The sequence below is a fragment of the Ictidomys tridecemlineatus genome, chromosome 7, assembly GCF_052094955.1.
Source record: "Ictidomys tridecemlineatus isolate mIctTri1 chromosome 7, mIctTri1.hap1, whole genome shotgun sequence".
NCBI classification, from domain to species: Eukaryota; Metazoa; Chordata; class Mammalia; order Rodentia; family Sciuridae; genus Ictidomys; species Ictidomys tridecemlineatus.
This window is the reverse complement of record NC_135483.1, coordinates 155,435,587-155,460,666: the sequence shown is the minus strand read 5'-3', so window position 1 is coordinate 155,460,666 and position 25,080 is coordinate 155,435,587. Positions and strand designations below refer to the sequence as shown.

Sequence of the window (25,080 nt, the reverse complement as noted above, 5' to 3'; positions counted from 1 at the left end):
AATGGAAAATCCCCCAAATCTTTAATTTTTGAATTAGTCATATCCAAAAATATAAAACTCAGCCTTTTACCAATTATTTAATGTTGTTTTATCTATCGTATATAGAGTTATAAAAGGGGACTGGATATTCAATGAAATTTTCCAACAGCTCCTAGTATTATGTGGTGCCCCATCCTACCAGCTGGATTTTTGTTACCCTCCATTATCAAGGATAAATTACTTCCAAGACCCTATTGGTGTCCAAGTCTCTGTAATTTTTAGCCAATAGGGGGAAAAAGATTTAATTATGCTTACTGGTCACCTGTATTGTCCCAAGCTTATTAGATTGTGAAAGGCAGAAAAACAAGCAGAAAGAGCAAGGGTTTGCATTCAGACAATTCTAGATTTGAATCCTAGTACTACCTCTCTCTAGCTGAGTGACCTTGTGTAAGTGGAGATAATGATAGTTTTACTTCATAGGGGTGTTGTGAAGATGAAATGAGATAATATCTGATAAATACTTCATTTCATATCTGCCACTCATGTAGTGCTCCAAATATATGTTGTCTTTTGTTACCTATGTGGCTCGATGCAGATAAGACTAGGATGAAATATTTCTGGAAAATTATTGGGAGAAGCCTTTCTCATTGTACTTTTAGCCTTTTTAAAATGTGGAAATAATCAATTTAGTCAATATTTTTAATTACATCAGAGAAGAAGACTCTGCCTTATTACATTATTGGTTTGTGTGAGCACAAATTCAAAGATCCAAGACTAGGAATATGGTCTAAGGATTTCAGGGCTATGAAACTCCATTATCTTTTATTATCTTGCACTCATGGTTGACAGGCTATGATAATTAGGCATTTTATAAAATGTGGTAAAGAAAAAAAAGTCAGCAGTATGGAACTAAAACACTGAAATAAAAAGAAAGAAACTGCAAAACAGAAGAACAGGTATAATGACCACACCACTGATAGGAGGTCAAGAGAGAGTTGGAAAACAGGGACTCTTTCATTGGACATGTGGATTGTACCCTAAATGAAACATTAACGAACTCTGAAACTTTTGCTGGTAGCCCAGAATGTAAACTTCCTGAATATAAGCATATGGCCAGCTTAGTTGGAATCAGCCTCAAGATACTACTTAGAAACAGTCATTCAGTTGTGGAGTGTCTAAGACAGAAGATTGAGATATGAGACCATATAACAGGAATTCTTTGCTTGAATCTCTAAGAGATCTGAGACCTGCGTGCTTCCCTGTATGATGGGCTTGCAAGCATCTATGCAACTGAAAAAGGTGCCAAGAAAACCAATCAAAATTACTGAATATCTTGTAAACCCATTTGGTTTCAACAGTCCAATGAAGGCAAAGCTAAGTAGTAGTTGGGAGACTATGAAAAGGGTATTGATGTACTTGTCTTCTGCTTTTCCTGAAAACAGAACATAAGAGAAGGGACTTTACATTGTAAAATGAGATTAGCCAGCAAAAGATTTAAGGCAGAAGTTGAGAGACCAAACATTTATTAAATGAATTTTTTTGGTATTTTATGAGAGTATATGGGAGAAAACATAAACCTTAGTTACATGTTTAAATTTCTTGTAAGTGTGATGGACAAAATTTGATTTTTGTCTTTTTTTTCCCTACATTCTCTAATTAAGATCTCCTGAGACCACATGGAAATGGTAAACTTTCCTTTAAGAATATATTTATTTTTTAAAAGTAAGGTAAAATTCACATGAAATAAAACCCATCACTTAAGGCATTTTAAAGTATACAATCTGGTGACTTTAGTACATTCACTATTACACAATTGTCTAGTTTCAGAACATTTTTATTACCTCAGAAGAAGACCTTATACCCAGTAAGTGGTCATTAGCTATTGTGTTGTCTACTCAGTCCCTGACATAACCTAACTTTCTGTAGCTATGGATTTGGAATGTATTACCTTTGAAATCTTCTGAATTCTGCATCTAATTTTTCAACTGGAAGTAGACTACTATGTGTACTTGTATTTTTGTGTGTGTGTGTGTGTGTGTGTGTGTGTGTGTGTATGAGAGAGAGAGAGAGAGAACACCAGAGTGAGAGAAAGAATGAGAATGAATGTGTGTAGAGAACCCATGAGAGGAGAGTGTGCTCAGTATTCACGAAAAACTTTTCAAGGTCAAATCTATTTGCAATATTCAAACAACATGAAGACCTAGGAGGACAGACACTTTCCTGGGAATAACCTACAATTAGATGCCTGTAACTTATAGAAGGCATCTGAATTTGAATTTCTCAAGGGTCCAGTCAGTCTTAGGTTATAGAAATGCCAAATAGTTCCAGAATTTTGCCCATAACATCAAGAATGGCTTTTAAATAGAAATGTGGCTGTATAGTTTTTAAGTTAGGGTAAAAAATTCCACACCCAATAGAAGCTCTGTCTTGGAGCTATGCTTTTCCTGTAATATTTGGTGATAACCCTATTACTTTTTTTTTCTTCTTCAGAGCAGTGGAGTAGTGATTATTTTTTATTCTGCCTTTGTCCTGGTAAGAACATCAGATACAGCAGAGGAAACTGAGGGTCGAGTAGGGTAAGTGAAAATGCAACTTAAAAATAAAATAATGAAACCCCTTTATTTCCCAACCATAAATACTTTTTAGTAATTTTAAACTAGAATATACATTTGATTCTAGCTGAACTTTTAAAAGGTTGGTTAGCCTGTTCACAAACTTTTGAAAATGTTGAAAACAAATTGTAAAATGGACTTTCAGGCATTTTTTTTTCTTTTTGAAAATACTTCAGGCTTGCACGGCTTTCTTAGTTATGATTACATCGACAGGAAAGTTGTGTATTTTATGTTGTAGGAAAAATACAAATTACTTTTGGAAGAAATCTTAATATTCAATTAGTCAAATGTTTCTTTAGAAGGAGGAAGAGTCAGTAGGGTCTTGTGATTTATGCAGTGCTTTGTAATCTCCAGCCAAGTACGGGAAATTTCTGTCATTTTGCGTTTTGCATGTATTTTGAGAGGTTTTATTCCATTTTCATTTCAACTCTTTTTCATTTCATGAGCCCCGACTAATACATTTGATTATTCACACCTCACTGGTTTTGATGTTGCAGATCTCTTCCTGAAGTAGCCTTCCTACTTGCTTCATAGTAGTCTCCTGTATGTTCTTTTCACCATTCTCTCAGCTTTGTCCTCTGGGGATTTTCTAGTGATAATGGAGAACAGAAATTCCACATTACATTTTGAAGTTCATACTGACTCAGCTTCTATTTCCACAAATACTTCTCAGACAATGTTGATGGTAAATAAAAATTTTTTAACCCGCTGAAAGTTGGGTATAGTACAACACTCCTTATGGCATGCAATAATTAATGTAAAGTACTTGGGGGTTCTTGTTATGGAGGCATCTGTGGCAAATGTGCAAAAAGTATCATTATCCTTTGTGCCTTACTTGAGGACCTATCAACAAATTCATTTCTAATATAAAATCGGCATAACCAGAACGACTTTACCAGTTTTCTCTTTCCTAAGTTCCTCATCTGGATGTACTTTGGTTTACTTCTCAAGGGCATATGGATACATGATTTACTCTCTAACTTCAGCAGGCAAGTGAAGGGAGAGAACTTGAAAGTGTGTAAAAGAAAGGAAACAGAAGGCTCCAAGAGGGAAAAAGCTGTTAATAGCAGTAAACTGTAAATCCCCTATCTCTAGCCTCCAGACCACATCCCAACTGAATCCAGCTGCACCCCGCCCTTAGACCTTTGGGGCTTCTGATTTCGCGTCTTGATACAGGACATATATTTATGAGTGGTTCCCTTCACTTCTAGGTGTTAGTCAGCCCGTCTGCTGGTGTTCCAAGTGTGAAATCTGGTAGGAGTTTCAATGTTTAAGATCACTCCTGGGGTTTTGGCAAGACTGATAAAGGTAAGGTAATCAACAGGCTGGTAAAAGGGGTTTATGCCCTAGGGGTTTTCACACAGCTGGAGCAAACCGAGGTCAACAGAGGCTTACACCTGGTGTTCTTTATAGTCATTCATCTGCCCCTCCAGGAGGTCAACGAAAGACTTTATCAAGACCCGGACATATACCCAAGGACTTAACTGGGATAACCAGTATTCCTGGTAACTGCCTGTCCGATGCTGGGATATTTGGAGGAGAAGAGGAGAAGAGTGGCAGGGTGAGAGAGTGCAGGAGGAGAAGAGAGGATGGTGAAGGACTTGTTAGGGCTGCTGCCTCCTGGATTTGTCTTCAGACCGGATCTGAGCTGGGGGTAGGTCCGCCCCTCTCTGCAGTACTTCACCTTTCCAGGCCTCTCTTTCGCCTCTGAAGAAGGCTGGACTCTGATCTTTGAGCCCCCTTCCTGCCCTTTGATTCTGCTGTTTTGAGGGAAGCCTCGCTAGGCTGTCCTAGGAAGGAAAAACATTCTCTGCCGCCAGGGGCCGGAATGGGAAGGCCAGGAAGGGGACTTCTGTGACAAGGGTTATATTTATTTAGATACCTCTATTACAATTTATTTTCTTAAAAATAATTAAACAGAACCTCCCTGCCCCCTCCAGCTTGAGCTTAGCTTTGTGCAATGACCTGCTGGCGGCCTTCCCTTCCCCTGGATGGCCAGGTCGCTAGTGCGCGGAGCCCGTCTCTCCAGCACTTGCCTCTTGGTCTGGGGCAAAACGTCTCCACGCCGCCCCCGCCGTGTCCAGGCACCTGCGTTCCGTTCCCACTCCCACGGCCACCCGGATGCCCTTCTCGCGGCTTCCCAGAGAGGGGGAAAACCTGGCGAGTGGAGCCGGCCGAAGCGGAGGTCCCCGCAGGCTGCGCAGGTGGTTTCTGGCCAGCTGGACACTTGCGCCCCTGTGGGCGACTCTCGGGAAGGACGTGGAGGGCGGCGCGGCTCACGGGGTTGGCGGGAGCTCAGCCTCGGCCGCGGAGACGCCCCGGGGTCCCTGAAGGGGAGGAGGCGGCCCTGAGAGCGGCGAGGGAGCTCCGCCCCCTGCTCCGTATAAGTGCGGAGCCCGGCCTGCGGCGGCGGCGGTGGCGGCAGTGGCTGGAGCTGGCTCAGGGTCTTCACGGCCTGTCGAGCCTCCCACCCGGTTCCATAAGGCTTTGCCTTTCCAACTTCAGCTACAGTGTTAGCTAAGTTTGGAAAGAAGGTTAAACGAAGACCCCCGGACAGTTTTTCTTTTGTTCTTTGCTACAGTAGTCGTTAGGGTCTTTTTGGACAAGGCTGTTGTGTTTTTACCGGTGCTATCTTCAGTTCCTCGCACTCCTGTTAAGCACCTCACCAAGAGCAGCAGCAGCAGCTGGAGCAGTTAAAGACCCAGCAGGAGGAGAGGACCTGGTGTCATGACCAGGGCAAGAGATCAAAACCGCCGGGAAGGATGCTGTGGTGAGTTGTGTTGACCAAGTGAATATGGTGGAAACTCAGGTGGGACTTTGGAGGCAGCAACACCCGCTCAGGTTTTGGAAGAATGTGGCTTCGTTGTTAATCAAAGTGCTTTGTAAAAGCATCTTTGATTTCTATTTTGATGGGGGTTAAATGAGAAGGCAAATTCAGCGTGTGAGAAATGGGACTTGCACACTGGCAGAGGTGGAGTAGGCTGGGCAGTTTGGATTGCCTTGCTTTAAAAAAAAAAATGAAGTTAAAGAATGTTGAAACAAGAGTTTCTTCACTAACTGTGAAGATAGGCAGTTGTTGACCAACAGGTCGTGCTGAACTTAAGTGAATAGTATTAACTAAACTAAATGCATCAGTTAGTAGGCGATTTGATAAATGTACCTGGTTTGTCTCATAAAGTAGTTTCAATATCATGTTTGAATAAAACAGGTATGCCTTTTACCTAAGCTCATTCGAGTGACAAAGTATGCTTTTTGTATTCTCTCTTGTGTCTATTTGCAGGATCCTTAGCAAATTACTTGACCTCAGCAAAATTCCTCCTTTACCTTGGTCATTCTCTCTCTACTTGGGTAAGTAAGAATGTATAGTGATTCTTATAATATAGTTGCACAGTTTCTTGTTTACTTTCATTCCAGCCTGTTGTATTAAGTCCATGTCCAGTTTAGTCATGCAGCTAAGGAAATAAATCTTTCAAAGACCTGTGTTTTAATTAAAAAGTTGTTTTCATCTAAGGTATTTCCCATGGATGTTAGTAAATGCTATTTAATTATTGTCATATTTCATGTGGATTGTCGGCTATCCAAAGACAGGATTAACAGGTATGGAATACTTACATTATTGATATATTGTATATTGCACTACTAGGCTTGATAAATGGTAGTATCTGCTATGAAGAATGGAAAGATGTCTCATACACCTTCTGTTCTTTCACATTTTAAAGATATTCTGTTTTTTTCCTTTTGTTAAAATGTAGTTCCAGCATATAGTGCTATGAAAATATAGTGGAATGGTGGAACAACTGACTTATGCTAATCATAGAATCTTAAATTACATTACCCCAAGATTAAATACCTGAGTGACAAAAATTCTGGTCATTAAAGATAACAATCTGTGGTTACATTTCATGTTGGCACTGCAAGCTGTTCCAAAAAGCACCCATCTCCAGTGAAAATCAGCAGTTGATTTACAGTTTTCCCTCTGACTTCCTATGTGGTTTTGGAAGAAATCCCAGTGTTTCTGTTGACCTGGGTTCCTTCATCACTCCCCGTATCCCTGCTCCCCAAAAGAATGATCTCAGAAGATTTTTGGAATTGTGTTTAATGATTGATCATTAGAATCTTTAAAAACTTAACAATTATTTGCATGGTTTAAAAGCTATAAACCTGGATATATTCTGTACATGCCTCATAAAGAACAAGAATTTTGAAAGTAAAATTTTAATGTTAATTTATTTTTAAATTGAAAACTTCTCTTGGATCATCTTTAGGACAGGAATGGAAACCATTATATGAGGAAATCTATACCCTATGCCCTTGGGAAGTTATTAAGATAGGTTATTGGCCCTCTAGGAAATTGCAGTTCATAGATGACTTGGAAAAGCAAGCTCCTATCTTTCCAGATACTTATGCAGGGATGACTCTGCAAATTCATGTAAACAAAGTAGAATTGGTGTGAGTTTGTTTCAATTCCAGTAGCCAGTGAGTCTAAGTAGAAACCTAGTGAAATAAACCTCAGTATATCTGAACTAATAGTTTACCAATTTAATTCAATAACTATTAAGTATTTTAAGAAAGCAATAAAGGTAATGGAAATAATGTTTGAAATTCTTAGCTTCTGATCTGGACCTAACTCCTAGAGAAACAAAGTGCCTCATTTCCAAATACTGATTAAATTTAAGGTTTATGTGACCTTTGGTTGATAGATTAGATGTCAGATTTGCCAAAAACATTAACAAAGCTGTGGTTCTTCCAGGAGAGTTTCTTGTTGGGATTTTTTTAAAAAAACTTCACATGAAAGGTGGCAGATGCTTGTCCCAACCTTATAGTAAGTTGAGCAAAGGGAGTTCTTGTGAGAAAGTTGGATTAAAAAAATCAGCTACAAACATGTAATGTTTAGTGAATTTAACTTCTCACTACAAAGGAGTGCAAAAGAGGAACATTAATGCTAAGTAATTCACTTTTTGTGCTTTATCTCTTGTGTGGCACACTGTCTGATGTTATTACAACAAAATGCATATGATTATGCATATGTGTATGCATATCTATCCATTTCCCCTGCCAACTCTTCCAAATCATGATTTCCTACACATTGATCATAGGTTCCTTCAAGTTAGATTTATGTGGGATTGAATGTTTTTTTTATTTCCTATTTCATTGTTGTATGCCTATGGGTCAATACATTTTGTTCTGTGCTGTTCAGAGTACAAAATAGTATAAGAAGCAGACTTTTTAAAAAGGATTTTATGATTAAGTATGGGTTTTAAAAAAAGTAATTATGAAAAAATAGCAGAGTAAGACAGCGAAAGAGAGGAGCCAGTTGATCATGTCATATCATGTCATTATGCACTGTCTCCATTTATACCCTAGTGTATCTCCATTTTTCCAGTCCTCACTTCCTGTAAGTCTCACTTTGGCTCACAGGCTCTCAGAAGATTCACAGAAGTTTCTCTATTTCATATAAAATGCCAGCTTCCGGCCCCATTCTATGTTATTTTTCCTCAGAGCATTTACCACCATCTGACCTGTGCTCGATTTGTCTTTGGTGTCTGCTCATTGGAATGTGAGCCACATGAAAGCATGACTGTTATTTTTGTGCACTGTTGAAGCTGCAGTGACTGCAGTAGCGTGGGGTACATAGTAGCTGCCCCATACATATTTAATAAGTGGCTTAATGACCACAGTAATTTATTCTCTGATCCATTGGAGCAGATAGATATATAAACAAATCATCAAAGTATGATGAGAACAAGTGGGAGGGCAGAAAATGGAAGCACAGGATGAATAGGTAAGCTTGAGGGAAGAAGGGAATGGGTGGGTCCTTGGTCAGTGTTTATTTAGACTTTACCCAGTTAAGGGTTTTTGTGAGTGTATAATCTGTTGCTTCTTAAAAACTAAACCCTTTGGAAATTGGGGTAACTAGAGCAATTTCCACTTCATCCCCTCCGAGGTCCTAATCTTAATTTAATTTTGAGCTGTGGCTCAAAATTTGTTTATGATCTTTTACACCACAGTTTTTCTATCTCTGCTCTATTGATGTTTAGATCAGAAAATTCTTTCTTGTGGAGGACTGTCTTATGCATTGTAGATGTCAGTGGTATTCCCCCTCTATCTTCCTGCAGTTGTAACAACCAGAATAATTCTGGACATTCACAGATCATCCCTGGAGAGTAAACTCACCCCCAGTTGAGATCTACTGGTCTACAGTGAAATTTATTGTAATTGATTTCTAGCCCATATCAGCCTAAGTTTTGAATGTTTAAGATTGTTGCCTTGGATTTATTAAATTTTTAAAATAATTTTAATTATTTTAAAATAAACAAATATAATAATTTGCTTCCAGTACATGAAATTTATCATGAGATTGCTGACAGACTTTGGAAATGTCTAGGAGTGTAACTACTTTTACATAGGGTCAAATCTGTAAGAAGCTCAACCTGGGAATTTAGTATCCTGAAGTGATTTTGTGGAATAGGTCATGATAGAATATTGTCCTTCTTTCTGTGAACCCTGGAAGTCAGGTGTGGAGTTAAATTCTCATAATAAAGTTCCTCAAAGATTTCTTATATGTTAATCTGCCTGGTTTGCAAGTTTCTATTAAACTTATGCCACATTTTGTAGCAACAAATTCCAGAATTTCCTATGTACTCTGAACCTGTATAAAAAAAATATTGTTTTTTCCCCATCTGTATTAAAATGTTAAAATGACTATTTACACATTTATGTGGACATCTTTGTTTATGTGTGCCAGAATTTGCTCTTACTGATTTTATCTTTCTGATTGCTTGACAGTTTTATGATTCTGAAATAGGGCTGTTTTAAAATGTTAGAGGTAAAGAGTCATCAGAGATCACATAGTCCATTCCTATCATTTTACAAATTGGGGAACTAACTTTTTCTTTTTTTCTTTTTTTTTAAAAAATATTTTTTAGTTGTAGATGGACACAATACCTTTATTTATTTATTTTTATGTGGTGCTGAGGATCTAATCCAGGGCCTTATACATGCTAGGAGAGCACTCTACCACTGAGCCACAACCCCAGCCCATCACTTTTTCTTAACATTCAGTGTATGTCAGTGTTTATGAACTGTAGTGTAATTTAGTCTGGTTCCACAGCAAACTACTTTATTGCCTCTCAAATCAAAATAGGAAAGTCACATGCACACAGAGAACAGTTTCTGTGTCATCTTAGTCTGGAAATCTCATTTTTCTGGAATAAGAATGTTTTATTAGTATCATGCTGTTTTGAATTTACTTAGTAACTGTGCAGGAATATTTTCCATTGTATCAGGGTGTACAGTTTTAACATCTGACCAATATTTAATCCATAGAATAATCATTGACTTTGAAGTCTTGTGCTGTAGCCAGAAAATTGACCTTTTGATAAGAAAACAACTCCCTGAATACAATGAATTAGAAACCAAAAATATTTGATCACAACATTTTCTCCTCTTCAAGGGAGATCGGATGTGGCACTTTGCCGTGTCTGTGTTTCTGGTGGAGCTCTATGGAAATAGCCTCCTCTTGACTGCAGTCTACGGGCTGGTGGTGGCAGGATCTGTTTTGGTCCTGGGAGCCATCATTGGTGACTGGGTGGATAAGAACGCCAGACTTAAAGGTGAGTGTCCTTACACAATTAAGCCCCAGTGCCTATGGGATCAGCTCTGAGCTTCTGTAAGAAAGTAAACAACAAACTAAGAGAGAAATCATTGTTATTAATCCACTGAGTACATGCCACACCTAGGGATAGGGGTTCAGCGTGGCACTTCTGGAGTCAGGGTCCTGGGGCTCCTGCCTAAAACTGAGATGCCAGCATTGTTGACCCAAGAGTTTGTTGGTTTTTTTTTTTTTTGTCTTTTTGGCAGTTCATAAATTTCAGATGTTAATGATTAACACTGTAGTTACTTTCTGGTAAACATGTTAAACATTAAAATTTGCTTAATTCTGGCTTCCTTCCTAACCACAATGTGAACTGAAGTCCCTTTAGTGTGATGTTCCTGGGACAGCTTTAGCATCTGTCCTCTGGTTCACTGTGTTTCATCTAAAGGTTTGTGTAAGGGAATTGAAAACTAAATATTGATTCAAGGGAGAAAAGCTGAGTCTGGATAATGAAGCGTATAATTATAATTTTTTAGGGAAAAAGAAGAAATAATGATATATTGACTTTATTATAGGGAATTAGACTAATTTTGTTTTATGCAAGAAAGAGAAAAAATGACTGAGCAATTTAGTTATTTAGAATATAAAGGCAATGAAGATTATCATTCAGGTAAAATTTTCTTGAATTGCTTAGTTGATAATGCCTGGTCCAGGCCATATCTTTCTTAGACCTTCTTCATGTCTAGGGAATGATTGAGGTATCATTAGTTTCTTTCAGTTCAGGGTGACTACTCCTAGATACCTATACATGTAACAGGATTATCAAATTGTGGGACTTGACGCTACTAGTAAAATGGTCAAGATGAAAATTTTCCTGTTTTGAGAATATGTAGACCAGAACACATATAGAAAAACAATTCTGTATCCTAAAAAAAATCCTAGTTATTTACATGATTTTGCATACAAAATAGAATCTTATTATACATAGAACCCTTTAACCTTTTAAATGTTGGACATTGCAATCATAGGTTGGGAAAGGATATTGAGTTGGATGAAGAAGACTGTGGTGGGATCATAGTCTCCCACTTATTTTATATAATCAACTCATTTATCACCCTTCATAGAAAATTTCCCCTAACGTCTCTTGGTTTAATCATCATTTTTTTTTCTCTGTGCTCTCATGAGGCTTTGTTTGTACCTCTGCTTTTGGACTCACATGGTTATAATTACCTGTTCACATATCTTTCTTCTGGTCTGTCAGGTCCTAGAAGCTAAGAATCTCATTCAGGTGATATTTAATCCTGTGCAATGAATGAATGAATGACTTACATGTTGGAATTTTTTTTCAGGCCCTGTTCAGAGAGTAGTTGTTTTGTTTTGACTCTTTGATATGACCTTACAAGCCAGGATGAGCTTTATTGTTCCAAATAAGAGCAACTATAATTACACCTTAGATATTTCAAAGTGCTGTCATAAATATTTTATTTGAGCATCATTATGATCCTTTAAAGTAAGGAAGACATATATAACCATCCTCACCTTCTAGACATAGGCATAAGAGACCTTAAATATCCTTGTTGGATCATCTACCCAGTGAATTGCTGAAAAGAGACTACAAGATGTCTTTACCTGCCTTTCTCCAGCACCTTGTCTACATAAATGCCTCATTCTAAGAGGGTTGACATTTTTTGTGTGTGTGGGATGGAAGGTGGAGCCTAGAATTTCACAGCAGTGGCAGATAGCATTACTACGTCAAAAAAACTCATTGATGCTTTATTCTTGGCAAATTTTTGTATTTTTTTCCTATTTGTGCATCTCACCTTACCAGGGTAACCCTGCCATGTAGAAGACTGTGGATCATAGATTTTATAACTTCTCTTGACCTCTTTTTTTTTTTTCAGTGCAGGGGATTGAACCCTAGCCTTGAACATACTAGACCTCCTTCTTTATAATCTCCTACATGTTCTTGTTTCAGCTTAAGCAATAAAGGACAGAGAGATGGATCTTATCTATATAATAGTTCTGTTTATTACAGTAAGCTTTCAATAAATAAAATGAAAATATATTGTAAATGACTTCAACAGAAAAAAAATGTGGGTACTTTTTGTTTGCATATTTCACTGGTCTGTGATCTTCTGGGTTAAATTGGGATAGTTGAGGCAGAATTTTGTTTGGAAACTTTTCCTTTTGTCATATAGTAAATAGGCATATGCATTAATGTAGTGGATCGTTGATGTGTGGATAAAAACAGCCTGATGAAAACATGGTGCTGCAGTGAAAACTCTCTTTCTTCCTCTGTACAGTGGCCCAGACTTCACTGATAGTACAGAATGTTTCAGTCATCCTGTGTGGCATTATCCTGATGATGGTTTTCTTACACAAAAAGGAACTTCTGACCATGTACCATGGATGGGTCCTTGTAAGTTCTCAATGGGATTCTTTTTTTTTTTTTTGGTACTGGGAATTGAACTTGGGGGCATTTGACCATGGAGCCACATCCCCAGCTCTATTTTCTGTTTTATTTAGAGACAGGGTCTCACTGAGCTGCTTAGTGCCTTGATTTTGCTGAGGCTGGCTTAGTACTCACAATCTTCCTGTCTTAGCCTCCCAAGCCTCTGGGATTATAGACGTGTGTCACCACACCTGGCTCAATGAGATTCTTGATGTCAGAGTATTAGATATCTGTTAGTGATGAAGATAAAAAATGCTTCAAAGTCAGGGAGTGTCCTTTTTTGTTGCAAATTTGACTTTTTAATATTCATCCCATGTCTACTGTAATGTCCCCTTTTGATTTAGTGTTGTTTTGCCCATAATAGATACTAAGTATTGTTTGAATTCAAATTACATCCTATTAGTTTTTAATATAATTCAGTTTTCAGTTTTATTCTATCTTACTGTGTACATTATTTGTATTAGATAAGAAATGTTATCCATATGAACATATTAATCAATCCTATTTGTGTCCCTCCAATAATAATTGTGATTTCTATTTGGAGATATCATCTATATAAGTTCACACACAATGATTTCATGGTAGCTTGATGGAAAAAAGTGAGAGGAATGGGATATGGTGGATAACAATGAACTTGGTGTCACTATTGAAACTTCCTGTATTTATTTGGACTGATAGGATAGAGTTTCAAAGCCAGGCAGGACATTAGAAATCTTCAAGTATATTCCCTTCATTTTGTCAGTGACAAAACTAAGACAAAATAAGTTTGGTTCATTATCCATTATCATTCAGCTATAAAGTTTCAGAACTCTGACAATTAAATATAGGTCTTTTCAATTCCCCTTCAGCATCTTTTTGGTGGAGATGTTTGAGGGAAAACTGTTACCATTTTCTAATAACTTTGTCACCATTCTCTTAATAGCTAAGTCACATAATGTTCATGTGACTATTATATTTTTTACATTATACATATTACAGATGATTATAGATTAGGACAGTGTACTCTTTAACTTGACCACTGGTATTTAATTGTTTCATGCACACAAAATAAAATTTCTTATAAATGAAACTAAAACAAAAATGTATTATTTTGTCAGAAAATTTTAAATTACCATGTATGGTGGGTGAGGTAGGCATTAGTGTAATAAACTGACATTTTACCTCCATTTTTCCTTGTAATTCCTTAGACTTCCTGCTACATCCTGATTATAACTATTGCAAATATTGCAAATTTGGCCAGTACTGCTACTGCAATCACAATTCAAAGGGACTGGATTGTTGTTGTTGCAGGAGAAGACAGAAGCAAATTAGCAGGTAATTTGATTTTCTTTTTTAATCAAATGGGCATATTAGGATTCACTTTAAATCGGTGGAAATAAATAAGACTAGAATCCTTTTTGTTATTGTTCTGTGTATGTTTTAAGATAATAAATTGAAGGTGTAGTTGCTTTTAACTTTATTGTCAAATCTTACTGCTTAGATTTATCTGTTATGGAGGTAATTTAGAGGATAGTTAACTACTCTTTTATTCTTTGCAAACCCGGTAAATGGAAAATCTTTCTTGAACTTTTTCTTTTTCTTTTTAAATTTGGTGAACTGTTTCCAATATTTAATATATATAACAATGAGAATTTGACATGTTATTTTTACCAGTCATATCTGTGAATGTTATCACTGGTAGTAAGGATCAGATCACGGATATTATTTTTCTCCACATGAAACGGAAACAACTTAGTTGTAGGAGAGACTCTAGAAGTCAGTTTCTTCTATTTTAAAGTTGCAATCTGTAACTTTCATTACATTATGTAGGATGTAATGGGGCTGCTGTCAAAAAGTGAAACAATATTGGACAGAACACACTTTTTAAGACCTGACAGTCCTATTCCATTGGAAACATACAAGTGGCTAAATAAAGGTCATGGAGTACTCACAAAGCAGTGTGTCCTCTCACAACAACATTGCCTGGGCTTGGAATGCCTTCCTTACTTAATATTCTCTTTCTTCCTCCCATACAAAACAGACACAGATTGAATTGATAATTACACATGGTAGAGGAAGAAGGGTACACCTGCCTACTAGTTAGATCAGCTGAATCAACTCTGCTGGTCATTAAGATAATAAGTATCACAAACACATTGCCTAACCATCCTGACAGACAAGAAAGCCATTCCTGATGACTTAAGTGGCTTTTTTCAGAACACAGAAGGCAAGATTATGTGCCGGGATTAGCAAGCAGCTTTGTTTGATGGGACCTTGTGATTAAAAATAAGGGGGAAAAAAAGGATGTGGTGACTGAAAGAGAACAAGGTCTGTGGAGGTCTAGAAGAAGAATTTGCTCAAATCATCACTTTGTGGTAACAATATTATAATCTAGATAGAAAAGCACAGTGATTTCAGAAGATGGTACCTGCACACTAGGACAAGTGTAGTAAGAATGAGTCTGCACAGCAGGGAATTCTCCTTGACTTTTCTTTCTGTGATGACTCATAAAAGGGAATAGTTTCTCATCTCTTTTTATCACATTGACCTAGAAGATAAGGCTAGGCCCTTTATTTTTTTCTCTTTTTCACATGTTCTTTAAGCATGTAAAATATGTTCCATATTATAAAATTCAAGATATTTTTAAAATCCCATTTATTTTTAGAGTATATTTTGGGAGAAGGTCGCCTTGTAAATGATTTTTTTTTTTGGCCTATCTGAATTTCTTAACTAATTTTGACTCTCTGAATTGTATTAAAGAAACTAAAGTCTGTTAAAGAGAAAGTGACTCAGCATCTTTAACTCGTCCTACTACATATACATGAAAAACAAAAACAAAAAAAATTTCACAAAGTTATGTGGGTCTTTCTCACTAGGAAGTGATGTTCCAGAACAAAGACAAAAATATGACTGGCAATTTCTCATCTGTCCCTCTTTATATATATGACTATTGCAGGGTTGAAGAATCTAGGCCAAACAGTCTATTTTCTAGCCTTCAGGAGTTTCTTATTAGGCAGACTTAAAGGAGAACAGAGAAAAAGGAGGTGGGTAAAAGAAAAATAGAACAGAGATGGGAGAAGGTGGAGTGCTTTGGGGACTGTAGCTGCTGCTTGATCCTGTGAGGCTGTGTCTACATGGATACACCTGCTCCAATCAGGAATAATTTATGTGTATATGAAAATACAGCCTAAGTTTTGAAGTTGTTGGCAAAGATCCGGCACTGGGCTGGGAGGCTTTACCTGTGTGCAAGTTGTATCATCAAAGGTAAAGAATAGGAGAAACCATCTAGTTTAGAAAGCTACAGAAGGGGTGTTGTTTTTCACACGCATATCTGTTAACTAAGGTACTTACCAGGTACTCGATTTAGAGTTTGATTAAAACATTCTCTTGTGCCAAGCAGTCTATCTAACCTGTTTGAAATTCACTCCTTTTCCCAGACATTTTACTCCATCCATTGCCTTATTTTCTTCCCTGTTCCCTTGTGGATTTCTCTTTATTAATATCTTCTGAGGTTTTCCTTACCAACCATAAAGGAACATGTGCTGATTAGCTTGGATTAGGTATGGCTGTCAGGTAAATACTATATGTGAATGCATGTGATTTCGTATATGAGATAGACATCATGAGATAGACATCACTTAAGCTATTTGCTTAGCAAATTCTTTCTTAAAAAATATTCTTCTATGAGATGTAATATAGCCTTTATAATAATTTAATTTATAATTTAAATAGTTATTTTCATTATAATGGCATGTTCTGTGCCACAGCTGTACTACAAAACAACTAAATTGGAACCAAATGAGCACATATATTTATGTTTGTATAAGAATAAATATAATTCTGTAAAGAGCATAGGTTTGTGCATTTAGAAAATGAATTCTTTTTCTAGGCGATTACCAATGAAATGATTAGGTCTTCATTTTATTTAAATTGTTATTTAATTTACTTAGCTTCAGAAAAACAAAAGCTGTTTTTATCACTACATATGTTCTGATCCCTAAGCATTATTGATTGCCTAAGTATCATGTAAAAGATAGGAATTAGTAATAATGGGATGCTCCTGGAACATGGGGAACAGAGGTAGTGAAAAGAGTAACATAATTTAAACCAAAATAATTTGCTTGTTGCTGTAATGGAGCTTTAAGATCCAACCATATATTTTCTTCAGTTACTGGTATTTTGGGTTCAGCTCATTGAGTCATTTGGGTCAATCCCACACTTCTCTGTTGGCATATGCATCCGAAACTTGCTAGTGGGGGCAGGTGGAAGATAGTGAAGCCTCTGCAAAAACTGTCATGAGTGAGATTAATGAATGCTGCCTTTGCCTTTCAAGTGAAAGGTGAAGTATGCCAAAGTTCTCCTGTTATCATGTAAGTGTTATATACTCATAGGACTAATCAGAAACTAATTAGAGACCAGAAAGAACTAAAGAAGGAATAAAGGCAATTTTCTGTTAATGTTCTTAGTCACAGATGCTTTTTCCACAGTGACCCAAAGGATACCTTGTTAATTTTCACTCTGCTCTCTGAGATAAGGAATGAGAAAGCAGGTGATTGTCTTAACCTCCTGTTCTTTATTCATCTTGCTCTCTACTTGGACATGACAAAGCATTCCTGTGGTCTTCCCTTCCATAACCTCCATCTTAAGCATCTGTATCTTGAATTACCAACTCTTACCTTTGTAGTTTGCTCTTTCACTACCCCACCCCCAACAATCCTCCAACCTCTTGGCGCTTACAAGTCACTAATTCCACTTTCTTTTCACTGTTCATGACCTCTGTCTTGTCTGCCTTTCTGACCCAGTTTAAATTCTGAGGTCATTCATTCATGATTGTATGATCACCTCCTGGGTAGACCCTCAATTCTCTTGGCTCCTCTCTTTCTGTCCCTTTCATTCTGGAAGAAGCTGGTTAAGTTCAGCTCTCCACACTAGAACATGACTGGAGAAAAACACATGACCTTGCTCAGTGTTCTCACTTGAAGTTCTTAAACAGAGGATTGAAGTCGATCCTTTCATGCTGTTAGATGATCACACCATTTTCTCTGGTCCCTTCCTTCTCCCATTTTCCTAGAGGACTAGTTCTAATTTTCTCCCTTATCCTCACATATTCACGACCTTTTCCCCCTTTCTCACACTGACTGATGATCTTGCTTTGTATTTTGCCCATGCGATGTAAGAAATGAGAAGACAGCCCCGGCGTGCTTCCGTTATCATTTCTCCCTTCCTACCTGTAACTGAAGCCAAGTAGGTGACTCCACTCTTGCTACCATTGATGGATTATCTGTGACCCTATCTGAGACCAGCTCTTCCACTTAGGCAGTAGATTCAGATTCCTTCCCTTCTCATCTACTGTATCATTTCAGCACTTGAACATGCTCTGATTTTCTTCTTAAAAGCCAGTCTTTACCACACTTCCTCCATTGCCAGTTTATTTGTTTCTTTCTATTTTCAGCAAACTTATCAAAGCATCTTGTTTCTAATTCCTTTCTTTGGTCAGAATCTTGCTTTCCAGAATCTTGCATTCCCATTGTAATTCCAGGGCATGAGATGCATTGAAAATATAATAATAAAAGTGGTGTCTCCTGGAGTTGGCACTAGTCTCTTACCATAACTGTAATCAAGCACTTGCCCTTCCTGCTCCACTGTGTTTGAGGTCCCTGATATTTTTCTTGTGACAAATCTAGTGTTTCCTCTGAGTGCTCATCTTCCTTGCCCTATCAGCAGCACTTAATTTCTCTCTCCACTTTACAACACTGTCACCATTGGCTTCTAAGACACCATGCTTGCTTGTTTTTTTTTTTTTTTCCCTCTTTGCTATTTCCTTCTCACCTTCCTGCTCTCTACACATGGGTGTGCCCAGACATGGTCAGAACAAACTGATGACTTGCAAATATGGCTCATATTTCTTGCCTATGACTCCAGCCTGATATATTTAACTGTCTGCCTCTTGATGTGGCCTTTTGAATATTAGTAGGCCTATCAAAATCAGCACCCCCCAAAAGCAAACACTGGGTTTTATTCCTCTGAAATCTTGTTTCTCAGCCAATGGCAGCTCAGAAAAAAACAAAACTTTGCGTTATCCTTGATTCCTCTCATTTTCTCACAATGCATATCTAATCTGTTAGCAAGTTCTCCTGATTCTACCTTTAGAGCATACACTGTATCTTTTCCCCACGTTTTCACTATTAACCATCTTGCTCTACCCCTCCATCATCTCCCACATGGGGCCTTGCCTCTGCTCTTGTCTACCACCTCTCTCATTTATAGTCTTTGCCTAACACAGTGCCAAAATAAACCTTTAAAAATATGTCAGATTATGTCTCTATGTTTAAAATCTTCCAAAGGGCCTCTGACTCAAAGGAAAAGTCAAAGTCCATATAATTTCCATAGGTCTGTACATGATCGTATCTGTCACCCCTCACCCTCTGACCTCATCTCTCCTGCCCCAGCTCTGATGAACTCTTTCCTAGATTACTAACACTCTGGGCCGACTCCTTCTGTCCTAGGACATGTATTTCCCTGGGTCTGGAATGTTCTTTTCCCTGATATCTCATGGCTCACTCTTTTGCTTCCTTTAAGTCTTTTTTCAGCAATTCCTTCCTTGCCTTATTTAATACTTTTCCCTCAATGACCTTTTTCTGCCCTCTCACTACAGTATTTAATGAACATCTGACTTGTGCCATGTTTGTATGTGTTTATTTATTTATTGTTTTTCTTTTCCTATGAGAAGGCAAACTTCATGAAAACTAGTAAAGATAATACTAGTTTTCTTTATGGTATTGAGAGTGGTGCCTAGCTTATGATAGGCATTTAATAAATATGTGTTGAAAAAATGAATATAGTCACTATTAGATTTATTTTAAAAGCTGATGTTGGACTAATTCTACAATTCCAAGGGGTCCACATTTCTTGAGGCAATTTTAATGTGAAAAAAAAACAACTCTTTTCCTAGCAAATAGTTTGCTCACAAAGTGCTTTTAGAAACTTGCATTTTAGAAATCTATGCTCTTGGTTTTGACCACTATATCATGTAAATGGCCAGTATTTCTTTGACGAGTTTGAACTCTTGCCCGCCTCTTCCACCTGCTCCTATAGATATGAATGCCACCATTCGAAGGATTGACCAGCTGACCAATATCTTGGCTCCCATGGCTGTTGGCCAGATTATGACATTCGGCTCCCCAGTCATCGGCTGTGGTTTTATTTCTGGGTGGAATTTGGTATCTATGTGTGTGGAGTACTTTCTGCTCTGGAAGGTTTACCAGAAAACCCCTGCTCTAGCTGTGAAAGCTGCTCTTAAAGTAGAGGAAGCTGAATTGAAACAGCTGAATTTACAAAAAGGTAAGATGAACACAATGACCATCCTTTATTCTCATGTTCAGACTTTAAATGCTGGCGAAAATCAAAACTATTTTGGCTTGTATAAGATTTTATTCCCAGTAAAGGCCTGAATGAGGTTAAATATGTGACTTAGGTAGATGAGGCCAAAATAAGACTTTTTTAAGATTCCAGGGAACAACTCTGGTTTGAAACTGAAGGATCCCTAGCCCTGTCTCTTTATGTGAGCGGTAGGCACAGAGGGACAATAAATTGAGGGGTGGCTGGGCAAAAAGGAGGCATAGAAATGGGAAGAGAGTGAGAAAAAAAAATTCCTTAGAGTCATTGACGAGAGGAGTTCATGGCCTTTGGAAGGAGTTCACGGTCAGTGGAAGGGAGTGAGGATGTAAAGGGCATTTCCCAAGGGCAGGGGGAAGTTGGGCTACAGGTAAATGGAATCTAAACAGGGCCCTAGAAAATAAGATGCTGAATTTTCCCAGAAAGTTTTGTTTTTTAATATATTTTATCCAATAAATTTTCCTGCTATTTACTTTGGTGAGAGTATAATTTCTAAAAGAAAGAGAGAAAGAAAAAAGAGATCAAGGGCTGGGGATGTGGCGCAAGTGGTAGCGCATTCGCCTGGCATGCATGCGGCCCGGGTTCGATCCTCAGCACCACATACCAACAAAGATGTTGTGTCCACCGAAAAGTAAAAATAAGTAAATAAATAAATATTTTAAAATTCTCTCCCTCTCTCTCTCTCTCTCCTCTCTCACTCTCTCTTAAAAAAAAAGAGATCAATATTACCTTATTTAACAAAAAAATGGTAATTGGAAATTGTTACATGGCTGGAATTCTTAGATTATTAGTAAAAGAAAATATATACTTTAATGCAGTAATCAAGGTAACACACAGGAAGAGAATAAGAGAAGAAACAAAATGCTAAGATAATTTTTTACCCCTCATTCCCTCCCCCCAAATTATGATATTTTTTATTAACAGATACTGAGCCAAAACCCCTGGAGGGAACTCATCTAATGGGTGAGAAAGACCCCAACATCCGTGAGCTTGAATGTGAGCAAGAGCCCACCTGTGCCTCCCAGATGGCTGAGCCCTTCCGCACCTTCCGAGATGGATGGGTCTCCTACTACAACCAGCCTGTGTTTCTGGCTGGCATGGGTCTTGCCTTTCTTTATATGACTGTTCTGGGCTTCGATTGTATCACTACAGGGTACGCCTACACTCAGGGGCTGAGTGGCTCCATCCTCAGTATTTTGATGGGAGCATCAGCTATTACTGGAATAATGGGAACCGTGGCTTTTACTTGGCTACGTCGAAAATGTGGTCTGGTTCGGACTGGCCTGATCTCAGGATGGGCACAGCTTTCCTGTTTGATTTTGTGTGTGATCTCCGTGTTTATGCCTGGGAGCCCCTTGGATTTGTCTGTTTCTCCCTTTGAAGATATCCGTTCTAGGTTCATGCAAGGAGAGCCATTGTCCACAACTACAAAAGTACCTGAAACTATCTTTACAACTGAAATGCACACATCAAACAGGTCTGATACTGCTAATACTATCCAAGAGATGAGCGGGGGATCTGTGCCCATTATCTCTGTCAGTCTGCTGTTTGCAGGCGTCATTGCTGCTAGAATCGGTAAGAAGTTTCTTTGTATATGTTAATGAATTCAAAGTATATTTTTGGAAAGTTGGTACAGAGATTCACCAAAGATGTGAAATATTTCCTGGGTGTTAATTTTAGCAAAATCAACTGTCTTTAAACATGAAATTTTTATTTTATAGTTTAAAAGGTTATATTTGTATGTGTGCATGTATGTATACATACTTAACACATGTCCAGGACTTAAAATGTTTTTCTTAAAGAGTATGTATATATTTTTTTGGTGCTAGGATTAAACTGAGGACCATGTGTGTGTTAGGAAAGTGCTATGCCATTGAGCTACAGGTCCTACTTGTAGCCTCTAAGAATTACTCTTTATTTTATTTTAATTTTTTTGTTGGTACTGGAGATCAGGACCTTCTGAATGCTAAAACAAATGTTTTTTCTCTGAACTACACCCCCACAACCCTTAAGAATTACTCTTTAAATGTAATTTAATTTTTAAAAAATATTACTATAATAATTATACTATCTTCTAGTAATTTAGAATTTTTATATTGTTATAAGTCTACCAAAAGAACTATAATTTAGAGAATATTTCTTTAGGATAGCATAAAAAATACTCTGTTTTCTTTTTTAAATTTAGTTGTAGATGTACACAATACCTTTATTTATATTTATTTATTTATTTTTATGTAGTGCTGAGGATTAAACCCCATACCTCACATGTGCTAGGCAAGTGCTCTACCACTGAGCTACAGCCCCAGTCCAAGATAGTGTTTTGTTTTGTTTTTTAAGATAGGGTAGTGATTAAAAATAATCCTGATGAATATTTATTATATACTTTGCCATACAAATGGATTTTATAACTCTGGAAGGAAACATAATGTAAAGACTTTTTACAGAGTATAATTTAAGTAATCATTAATAGAGTGCTGATGAATAACTGAATTTATTCTTGAAATGAAGCCATATTTATCTTGTGACACAAAGTAGTTCATTAATTTATCAAAGACATTAATATTCCAGCAAGACAGCTTTATTGTAAGGGCCATGTTACATGGCCATTACTGCCATTGTTACATGGCAGTAAATGTAACAATGGTTTAAAGTTTCCTTGCCCTTTAACCACGATAATGTCTTAGGTTCTTTTAAGTTGTAAAAATACTGGTACTTATAAGGTTTATGTCATTTATTTCAGAGTTTTACTTTTGTAGTACAAATAATCACAGACAAACAGAATTAAGAAGCTTGAAGATTATATTTATTTTTGTCTGATAGCTGTAAAAATAATTTCTTGAAGCCATGAATAAACCAATATTTATTAATGAGAAGAAATTCCTTAAGTCAAGGCTATGATTAATACTATATGTATGAGTCAACTTAAAGAAAGTAGGACTAAAATGTGTACTTTGCACATGTTCACAGAATTTTATTTATAAATCGGAACTGTATTACTACAAATTAATTCATTCATTAAAAATATCTTTTGTTATATAGGTCTTTGGTCCTTTGATTTAACTGTGACACAGTTGCTGCAAGAAAACGTAATTGAATCTGAAAGAGGCATAATAAATGGTGTACAGAACTCCATGAACTATCTTCTTGATCTTCTGCATTTCATCATGGTCATCCTGGCTCCAAATCCTGAAGCTTTTGGCTTGCTCGTATTGATTTCAGTCTCCTTTGTGGCAATGGGCCACATTATGTATTTCCGATTTGCCCAGAAAACTCTGGGCAACCAGCTCTTTGTTTGTGGTCCTGAAGAAAAAGAAGTTACAGATGAAAACCAAGCTAATGCATCTGTTGTGTAAGACAGTTATCATTGCTATCCCTGTTACCAGAGTGCATAGAGCACATGTGCTATTTTGTACCGCAGAATTCCAATAAATGCCTGGGTGTATCTCTCTGGCTTTACCACAGCTGTACCTTGAAGTCTAAGAGCTATTTAAGAAACCTAAGTCAGCAAAAATGAGCTGGTTCATTTCCCTTTCATTTAGACATGGAGAAAAATTGAAAAAGAAAAAGCTAGTTGAAGTGTGGGGAGATAATACTAAAACTCCTCTTATGAGTAGATAGAATTTTACAAAAAAAGAGTAGTTAATCATGTGAATTAAGTTATTCTTTGGGAGGTATTTATTTTCTGGATTTGAATTCAGATAAATCAGTTTTCCCTAAAATTCACTCGTGTTTGAGTCTGGCCAAATTACATTTTTTAAATCTTACTTCTCAGTTATAGTTTAAAAACAAGCTCTTTTCCAAGTATAAAGATAACCAGTATTATCCTTATTGATCCTTCTGGTCTTAAGGGATTTAATGTATGTGGAAAACTGAAAACTTAATACTTAACTAGAATTTTCTAATAAGCTTAATGGTTTAATTTTGGAGAGCACCTTTGTCTTTTTATTATCAGGGCAAAATACTGTATTAAGCATAGGTAGCTTTTCATAAAATGACTATCATGTAAGCTGCAGGTAGAAGCATAGCTGCAAAGTAGATTTATAATGCAGTGACAAAGACTTTACATATGTCAGTAGGTTAGCCATAGAAACTAGAAGCTGAAAGGGTGAGATCCTAATTTCACACCGCCATCATGAATGACATCGCTTATCTATGAGAGAGTAAGCCCTCAGCCTGGTTAGTTACATGTAGAAAGAGGGACCTCACTTAGACAGGTTTTATTTTAGAAATTATTTGATTTACTTTTTTATACATTCAGAATATTTTTACTTTTACTGTTTTATGCCCAGAAGTTCTATTTACATTGTCTCAAGCAAGAATGTTCATAAGCGTTTCCCTTTCAAACATGTATGAAAAGAATAGAGAAAAAAAATGTTTGTATGTATTTTTAAAAACTGTTTTACAAGTCAGTTCTCAGCATGCCTGTACCAACATGGTACTTTGCCTTAACCTTTTATGCACTTTCATGGAGACTGCAATACGTTGCTATGAGCACTTTCTTTTTTTCTTGAGGTTTAATCTTTTTCTTCATCTTTCTACAGTATGACATGATTTACTATGTTGTAAAATCTTTGTAAAATATTTCTATATAAAAACATTTATAAGTCTTAATTTCTTACTGAATTGTGTCCTCCAATCATTTACTATTGCTTTTGTTACAGAACATCTGTTTTGGATAATGTGTTTTTCTTTATAAAGAGCTACAGTTTCATAATTCTCGTCTCTAGTTCTTGGTGGCCTGGAGAAAAGTGCAATAAACATGGGGCCCATCATGCATTCTTTGACCTTGAATAAGTCACACTAAGCTCTCAAGTTCCATTTCCCTTTATATAAATTAGTGATGATTCTATAAACACAACTTCCCTGATTGAATCAAATAAGAGAAGCCATGTGGAAGCATGTTTTGAAATCTAAGTCAAATGATATTACTAGAGGTTGGACCCAGGCAATGAGTCTGATACTCCAGTGAGAAGAGAGACATTTCTCTGCCTCCCCCCCCCCCCCCGTACCCTGCCCCAAAATTGGAAGTTTGGAAACTTTTGGCAAATCCCTGTTGACTACTAATCTGA

At 37.1% G+C, this 25,080-nt stretch overlaps 2 protein-coding genes across 2 annotated transcripts; one reads left to right on the top strand and one right to left on the bottom strand.

Annotated features, from left to right (window-relative positions):
• Positions 1 to 2,013: 2,013 nt before the first annotated feature.
• LOC144365724 (uncharacterized) lies at positions 2,014 to 5,320 on the bottom strand. Its single transcript, XM_078018475.1, has 3 exons — positions 5,298 to 5,320; positions 4,557 to 5,161; positions 2,014 to 3,180 (listed from the first exon to the last, which is right to left on the bottom strand). Exons 1-3 carry the CDS (start codon positions 5,318 to 5,320, stop codon positions 3,146 to 3,148), a joined length of 663 nt encoding a protein of 220 aa, XP_077874601.1. The 3' UTR covers positions 2,014 to 3,145.
• Positions 5,161 to 24,622, top strand: Slc40a1 (solute carrier family 40 member 1). The gene is made up of 8 exons (XM_005324384.4): positions 5,161 to 5,361; positions 5,872 to 5,939; positions 10,045 to 10,204; positions 12,489 to 12,604; positions 13,825 to 13,951; positions 19,712 to 19,957; positions 20,936 to 21,586; positions 23,051 to 24,622. The coding sequence occupies exons 1-8, from the start codon at positions 5,319 to 5,321 to the stop codon at positions 23,362 to 23,364; spliced, it is 1,725 nt and encodes a 574-aa protein (XP_005324441.1). The 5' UTR covers positions 5,161 to 5,318; the 3' UTR covers positions 23,365 to 24,622.
• The last annotated feature ends 458 nt before the right edge of the window (positions 24,623 to 25,080 follow it).